The sequence below is a fragment of the Chiloscyllium plagiosum genome, chromosome 16 (assembly GCF_004010195.1).
Source record: "Chiloscyllium plagiosum isolate BGI_BamShark_2017 chromosome 16, ASM401019v2, whole genome shotgun sequence".
Taxonomy (NCBI): domain Eukaryota; kingdom Metazoa; phylum Chordata; class Chondrichthyes; order Orectolobiformes; family Hemiscylliidae; genus Chiloscyllium; species Chiloscyllium plagiosum.
Window position 1 is genome coordinate 66,273,272 of NC_057725.1, and position 8,813 is coordinate 66,282,084.

Genomic DNA, 8,813 nt, shown 5'->3' on the forward strand with positions numbered 1-8,813 from the left:
AAAATTCATTCCTGGCATGTGGCAGAGACTGACTCGGCTTAATATTTAAAACCAAAAGAACTGCACATACTGTGGTGAATCAGAAACAAAATCAGAAATTTGTTGGAAAAGCTCAGCAGGTCTGGCAGCATCTGTGAAGAGAAATCAGAGTTAACCTTTCGGGCCCAGTGACCTTTCCTCGGAACAGTTCTGAGGAAGAGTCACTGGACCTGGAACTCTGATTTCTCTTCAGAGATGCTGCCAGACCTGCTGAGCTTTTCCAACAAATTCTATTTGGTTTAGGCTTAATATTTATTGCCAATGTCAAATTTCCCGAGAGAAGGTGGTGGTGAGCTGTCTACTTAACTGGCATACATTGGGGGGAGGATAGACTCATAACGCTGCTAAGGAGGGAGTTCCAGCATCTTTATTCAGTGACACTAAAGGAATGGCAATGTATTTCCAAGTCAGGAAGGTGAGTTGCTTGGAAAGGAATTTGCAGATGGTGTTCTGACCTTCTAGACGAAAATAGTCACGGATTTGAAGGTGTAGTTAAAGCAGCCTTGGTGAATTTCTGCAGTGCATCTTGTAGATGGTACACAATGTCAACGAATACTTTATCATAAAGCCTTCACTCAAAACAGGACCGCTGTCCAACACAACCCCATCTGGAGTAGAAGCCCTCATCCAGGACTTTGTAGCCTTGAGAAAGAACAATTCCAGTTGTCTCTCAAACAGCCTCCATAAACTTAGTCCATCCAAATCTATGCTGCCCAGGTTTTCATCACCTGACTAACATCTCCTCAACCTCAACATTCTTCTGTGAGGCACTTTGACCAATTAATTTACTACACTAGAGGCAACGTGATGTACAAAGTGCCCTTTCTGTCAAATCCAATTATTTGAAACTTTGACCATCTAAATTCAAGGGAATACAAACTAACTTTATACAAGTCTCATAATTTAACCCTTTAAAGGCTGGTGTTCACCTGGATAATCTGCTGCACTGTATTCCCACCAAGACTCTATTTGTTGGAGTACTCTGTGCTAAAACCTCTCCTCATCAAGATGGTTGTAGGGAATCTGCCTCAGAAAAATAACACTCGCAACACCTTTCAATTCTTGGCAAATAAAGAAGGACCACAAACAGAAGTGTTAGTGGTAGTGTGGCCGAGCAATCCAAGGCGGTGGGTTTAAGCTCAGTTCCTCTCAGGTTTGAATGTCACGGTCACGATGACATACAAAAAGAAGCAGGGTAATGCTAACAGATACAGGAATCACCATTCGGTGGCACAAAACAGGAGGAGTGCTGAAATAAGACAAACCCTTTTGAAGATTCTCACGAATATCAACATTAGGGAGGATGGTGATTTGTTGGCAGATGGACTGTGATTGGTAGAGGTATTGCCATGGAGAACGTAACAGTTAATGATAACTGACAGTTAACTGACAAGCTCTGTTTAAGTTTTAAAATCAGACAGATTGATTCTGATTGGTCAAGGTGTTTGCCCAAGAAATGAATCAGGAAGTAGATGTCACCTATGTGGTTGAGTTGAAATAGTCCTCTCTCTCTGAAAAGAACAAGGTCCAAGTACTCATGTATGTACTTTCCAATACATACAGGTATCCCATGCTGCAAGCCCAACTGATAACCTTAATTCAGTTGTTGGCCTAATTCTTTACACAGTTGGGATTATTTAGCAGGCTGTCCAATAGTAGAGCCTCATAACAAAGACATATAACCAAGGTGTTTGCACGTATGAGTGAGACAGCAGACCAGGAGATTTAATTAAAATATTGCATATTTAAAGAAAGACATGGACATGTTAGGAGTGTGGGCAAAGAAGTGGCAGATGGAGTACAACATGGGAAAGTGTGAGGTCATGCACCTTAGTAGGAAGAATAGGGGCAAGGACTATTTTCTAAATGGGGAGAACATTCAGAAGTCTGAGGTGCAGAGACTTGGAAGTTCTAGTCCAGGATTCTCTTAAGGTAAACTTGCAGGTTGAGTCAGTAGTTAAGGCGGCAAATGCAATAATGGCATTTATTTTGAGAGGATTTGAATATAAAAGCAGGGATGTACTTCTGGGGCTCGATAAGGCTCTAGTCAGAACACAATTGGAGGATGTGCACAGTGTTGGGCCCTATATTCAGGAAGGATGTACTGGCCCTGAAGTGGGTACAGAGGAGGTTCACAAGGAATGAAAAGCTTAACACATGAGTAACGTTGGAGGACTCTGGGTCTACACCCGATGGAGTTTAGAAGGATGAGGGGGGATCTAATTAAAACATACAGAATACTGAATCGCCTGGACAGAGTGGATGTTGGGAATATGTTTCCATTGGTAGGAGAATCTAGTACCCAAGGGCCTTAGAGTAAAGGGAAAGTTTTTCAGAAAGGATAAGGAGAAACGTCTTCAGCCAGAGAGTGGTGAATCTATGAAACTCACTGCCACAGAAGGCTGTGGAGGCCAGGTCACGGAGTAGATTTAAGATAGAGATAGATATGTTCTTGAGAAAGCAGGAGAATAGTGTTGAGAAACCTATAAGCCACGATTGAATGGCGGAGCAGCCGAGATGAGCTGAATGACCTAATTTCTGCTCCTACATCTTGTGGTCTTATAACCCTGACCTCAAGATGTCACAGAACACATTATAGCGAACAAGGCAGTTTTGAAGCATTGTAATGGTTGCAATGCTAGAATATGTAAAAACCTAGTTATGTGCAGTCAGTTTCCACAAAAGGCAATGTGATTTTGTACAGGGTACTCTGTTTTTGTGATGTTAGTTGAGCAACAAAAATTGGTCAAGACTCCAGGGGATAATATTTCAAATTAGCGCTGTGTGATTTCCCTCCCCCATTCCCCATGAGTGCAGAACAATTTCAGGAATAGAAAAGTATTTGAGACAATCATAGGTGACTAATCACTTTCTCCTGAATGCAACGGTCACTTTATCAAAAATAAATAAATAAATAAGAAAATTAAAAGTTAGATATAAAAGAGAGTTTAGAAAACAAAAATACTTGAAATACACAGCAAAATTTCAACCTATTTCCCAAGATCATTTTACAGCAATTCAAACCCAGAGAAATTACACCTTGACACCTAGTCATCGGGTTTGACTTAATTGATTCTCTTCAGATTCTGTCATTTGAATTGCAGAGCCTTGTTACGGGAATACTCACAAAACGGAGAGCTTAGACTTTCTCAGTTTCTAACAACCTGCTGATTTCTAACCAAATGTTCCAAATCTAGAAGCTGTACAAATTAAAACATCTTCTACTGGAGGTAATACATTCACTTACCCATTCAGAAAATCTCCTTTTTAGGAGAGAAACTATTCTTGCTTCTGACGTCAATCAGATCTCCTCTCAAATTCATTTAAGTCTAGCTTTCTCCAGTAAAATCAAACCTCAATTATCCTAAGCCAAAAACAAGCTAATGATCTTTAATGTTCACCCTACCGATTATAAATCACCATAGTATAAACATTTTTCAGTTAACATTCCAGTGGTTCTCTGATCGCTGACTCATACTGGATTAGATCACTGTTCCAGCAGGACTGTTCTTTTTATGAGGAATCTTTCACAAAAGTAACCAACACCCATATGCCACTATTTTTTAATCCAAACTCTAAAACTGAGTGACAAAGGAATGTAAAGTTACATTTATAGGATTCGAAGAAGCAAGAGTCGAGAAACCCAAGGAACAGAACACAATCATGATTGAATGGAATGAGGGCCTCATGATGTCCTTTAAATTTAATGTACTATATAAAAATATGCAATTACCTAATGTACGCCTCAGTACTGCTTGGTCCTCCCAGCTGGTCCTCCATCAGATAGGTGTTATGGGATGTTGAAATGAAGTAGTGACTGAGTGGTTGGGTCATGTCCTGGTAAACTTTGTCATGGTCCGAGTTAAACATATCCCCATCAGGAGAAAGCAGGTACATCATGAAGCCATCCTGGGTCAAGAGCTGGTCCTGTTTGGCTGAAGGTTGGAAAGAGATTGAAATTAACTATTAATTTCTTAGGAAATCATTACAGGGTCATGTCCTAGTACTGTCCATCCTAAGTATCGCTCACTGTTCTGGGAGCAGTGAATCAGCAAGATCCCAGAGTTTGACAGAACATGAGGAAAGGGTAGCAACTCCAAATTGGTCCCAGATCCGAACATTCCTAGAGGACCACGGTTCTGTATCAATTGGAGGATGGACCAAAGATTTGAAAGTACAAGGAACCCAAAGGCTAGAGGCTCACCCAAGCTCCCATACTGCATTCTCAACAGAAACAATGCAATGATTAAAATGGATAACTCTCCACATTTCCTATCCCCCAATATTTCTAACCTGACCCATAACACTAACAATAAGCTACTCACAGTAAACACCCTCTAACATTGGTGCTTCCATCATATTGTAACCAACCATTCGGAGTTAGAATTGAAAGCTATATCCTACCATCTCATGCCCAATCATCCCACTGTCCCAAAACACCTTCTTCAATTTCTCCTCCATAATTACCAGAAGGTATTAATCAGTAGCAGTCAGCACACAAGCTAACAGCTAGGTCTCACAGCTGTTCTTTGGATCCTGTATCCTAGAGTTTTGGGTGAAACCTCATCTCAGGATCTGGAATAGTTTCAAAACACACCTTGCCTCTATCTTCCCAACGGCAGTGAGGGATGGGTATTAACTGCTGGCTGTTCTAACAATGGCCACATCCTATGGATGAATAAATACAAAAGTCATTGTCATAAATGAGTGGTAGGGGCAGAAATCCTAATTTGTGCTAGGGGCACAAATGTGGTGGGCCAAGAGGTGTCCTATGTAGTTGATCCCTATGACTAAATATTCAGACATTGTTTAAAATGAGCTGAACACAGCGGCCCTCAATATTTGCCGTACCATTATCATGAAGTCCGTATTTCTGCATGATGCTTAAACAGGTTTCTGCTACTGACACCTCCTTCTGTTCCTTCAAGAAATTTTCCAGCTCCCCAACAGTCAGCCACTGTCCGTGTCCTGAGAAATGCTGAAAGATCTCCTCCAACTCCGGTCTTTGCATCAGGAGATTGCAGAACTCCTCGATCTCGTGCTCCTCCAAAGTATTTGTTCTGGATTTATCACATTGCTGAAAGAAGAGAGATGTAATTGCCCAGGTTTCACGAGATTGAGGTGTTGGTTTTACCTCAAAGAATTAGGAACACCAAAAGCACGACAATCAAACTGCAGCCACTCCCCATCACAGATTTAAATGGGTTTCTCCCAACTTGCCTGGCTTATTGAAATCAGTATTTGGATAGGGTACAAATGGCCACAAAACAACAGTCGTGTTACCCAGATGGCTACAAAGAACAACGTAATTTAATAGATTTGTGCATTACATATTAATTAAAAATAGCCAGAACACAGAAATGGTAACAATATGCAATTTTCTAAACATTTTAAAAATGATTCAACACATAAAAACTTAAGGTTTTTTTTATAAATAATTCATTGATAGGATGTGGGTGTCACTTGGTGGGTTAGCATTTATTTCCCATTCCTAACTGCCCTTGAGAAAGTGGTAGTGAGCTGCATTCTTGAACTGCTGGAGTCCCTGAGGTGCAGGCAGACCCAGATTCTTGGTGATATCTTATTCTTAACAGCAGAACAATAGAAAATCCTCAGTTTCATAGCCAGTCTGCATCTGAGTCAGATATTTGTCTCTTGTGTCTGACTGTTGTTATGTTTCCACTCATAGAAAGAGGGAGACACTTCAAAAAAAACAGAAGAACTGTGAACACTGAAGATCTGAAACATAAAACAAAATTGCTCGAGAAACCCAGTAGGTCTGCCAGCTCCTGTGGAGAGAGAAACAGAGTTAACTTTTTCGATTCCAGTGACCCATGAAGAATGGTTGTGAAAAAAGATTACTGGACTTGAATGCTTGCTCTGCTTTCTCTCCACAGATGCTGCTGAGTTCCTCCAGCACTTTCTGTTCTGGTGTGAGAAAAAAAGAGATCTGTCTTTGCTCGCAAGCTCCCTGAAGGTTTGAGTGTAACTCCTCTTCTCAGCTCTGTGTCAAACTATAATTTAAAAACATCTAGAAGCTATTGCAAGGCAACTTCAAACCAGAGGCACTTGGAGCCAACGTGTCTCACATTTAACTTCTACAAAAGCTAGAAGACCTTGTGAGACCTGGTCACAAATGCAACACACTAGTGTCCAAATGTCAACTTTTCCCTGTGTATATCTCCAAACACAGATGTCACCTTTACTAAAAACAAGTGAATGTTGAAGGTGGTGGAAGGGATGCAAATCAAGTGGCTGCTTTCTCCCTGAGGGTGTGAACCCAATGAGTTCTGGAGATGTGGCCATCCAAGCCACATTATTCTTTGTTTTTACTTTAAGGCTCTCATGAGGTCAGAAGTCACGTGACCCTAGCGATTCCCAAACTGCAAGTCAGCAAGCAGGTCCTTCTCCTGCACATGCTGTTTGAGAGCACAATCAATGATTTCTTCCATCATGTTGGTGATTGAGTGTACGCAGATAGGGCAGCAATTTGTCACATTGAATTTGTCCTGATTTTGCAGACAATAGATACCTAAGAAATTCCTACAGTGTTGAGTAGATGGCAATGTTGTAGATGCACCACATCAGCTTGGCTGGGGGAGGAGGCAGGATGATGAGGGGTGGGTGGGGGGAAAATGGGGTTGGACGATTATATCACCACATATCTTCGGTATTTGTCTGTACTTATAGCATTTGCAGTGTCCAGGTACTCTGGCTGTTTCTTGACATCATGTAGAGTGAATTGAATTGGCTTGAAGACTGAGATCAGTGATGCTTGGGACTATTGGAGGAGGTTGAGATGAATCATCTACTCAGTACTTCTGACTGAGGACTGTTGCAAATGTTTCTACCTCACCTACTGTACTGACGTGCTGGGCTGTTCCATCATTGAGAATGAGGACCTTTGTGGAGCCACTCCTCCAGTGAGTTGTTTAATTCTTCACCAATCGTTCCCATGTGACAGGTTGTACAAGACTGCAGAGCTGAGATCTGGTCCAGTTGTTGTGGAATTGCTTTTTGACAGTGATAGTGATATCCTCAATGTGAAGACAAGACTTTGTCTCCACAAAGACTGTAGTGACCAATTTAACTGATACCATCTGCAACAGATACATTTGTGAGGACATGGTCAAGTAGGTTTTTCCCTCTTGTGGTTCCTTCAACACCTGCTGCAGACCCAGTCTAACAGTTTTGTCCTTTAGGGGTCGGCATGGACCGAAGAACCCTGCTGTACATCTCTATGACTCAACCAGTTCAGTCACTTCTAAGGCAATGGTGGTGGACACTGAAATCCCCCAACCCAGAGTACATTCTGTGCCCATGCCATCTTCAGTGCTTCCTCCAAATGTTGTTCAACATGGAGTGGCACTGATTCATGAGCTGAGGGAGGACGCACGCGGTAATGAGCAGGAGGTTTCCTTGCCCATGTTTAACCTAATGCCATTAGACTTCATGGCATCTGGAATCAATGTCGAGGACTCCCTTCTGACTTGCATCATTGTGCCACCTGTGCTGGGTCTGTCCTGCTTTTGGGACAGGACATACCCAGGGATGGTGATGGTGGTGTTTGGGACATTGTCTGTAATGTCTGATTCTGTGAGCATGCCTATGTCAGGCTGTTGCTTGACTGGTCTGAGAGACAGCTCTCCCAACCGCCTGCCAGGTGATACTAAGAAGGATTTTGCAGGGTTGACAAAGCTGTGTTTGCTGCTGTCATTTCTAGTGCCGAGGGGGATGCACAGCAATTCAAATTCATTCCTTTGTTCTCACTTTGTAGTGGTTTCATCCAGCTGGGTAGCATGCTGGATTGTTTTAAAGAGCAGTTCAGGATCAACCATACTGCTATGGGGTTTGGTGGCCAGACCACAGAAGGAGAGCAGACTGCCTTTCCCTCAATGACACTGAAAAGGGGGCAGTCCCTGCAACAACCAACACGGTCACCATCAGGGCTAGCTCTTAGTTCCAGTTTTTGATTTCAAATTTCTCCAGCTGACTCAATGGGGCATACACCCACATCCCCATAACATTAGCTTAGCACCTGGAATGACATTTTATTATATACTTCCATCATGCCTCCTCCAACCAGCATGTCAGACTTCGGAACGGTTCCCTTGGAGGCTATCTGGTTGTATCAGTAATCTCTCAGATGGTGTGTGTAGAGCAACAACTCAACTTCGACGTTTCGGCCTGTTTAGAGGGACCCAGATATAGAATATCCCGTAAACGTCTAACATTTATCCTCCCCTTGAGGAAGCATAAACCAAACATAACGTCAGCTGCTCACTTTATTCAGGAGTCTTGCACATTATAACTGACGACATTTATTCAGGCCCCTTCAATGTTTTTGCACCTAACTTCAGCCTCAAGTTGTGATTGGTAACTAATAAACAAAAGTGACAAGACTTGGATCAGGGTTTTCATTCTCGCGATGATTAGCACAAGTTGGGAAATTTCCTGGATCACCCTACATCCTGCAGGAAAAAGCGCTCTGAGCAGCAGCACCCTGTGGGCCTGTGGAATTCATTGCCGCAGACTGCAGTGGAGGCTTTACATAGAAGAATACAGCGCAGTACAGGTCCTTTGGCCCTCGATGTTGCGCCGATCCAAGCCCACCTAACCTATACTAACCCACTATCCTCCATATACCTACCCATGCCCGCTTAAATGCCCATAAAGAGGGAGAGTACACCACTGCTACTGGCAGGGCATTCCATGAACTCACGACCCGCTGAGTGAAGAACCTACCCCTAAATTCAGTCCTATATCTACCCCCC

The 8,813-nt window shown here is 42.6% G+C and overlaps 1 protein-coding gene across 1 annotated transcript in view; it reads right to left on the reverse strand.

Moving 5' to 3' along the window:
* The window catches only part of LOC122558121 (1-phosphatidylinositol 4,5-bisphosphate phosphodiesterase delta-3-like), a 69,000-nt gene that overhangs the window by 22,592 nt on the left and 37,595 nt on the right, over positions 1–8,813 (reverse strand). Inside the window, exons 5-6 of the mRNA XM_043706439.1 lie at positions 4,891–5,116; positions 3,773–3,974 (exon numbers count right to left, since the gene is read on the reverse strand). Coding sequence (XP_043562374.1) covers positions 3,773–3,974; positions 4,891–5,116 — 428 coding nt within the window. The remainder of the gene's footprint in view (positions 1–3,772; positions 3,975–4,890; positions 5,117–8,813) is intronic.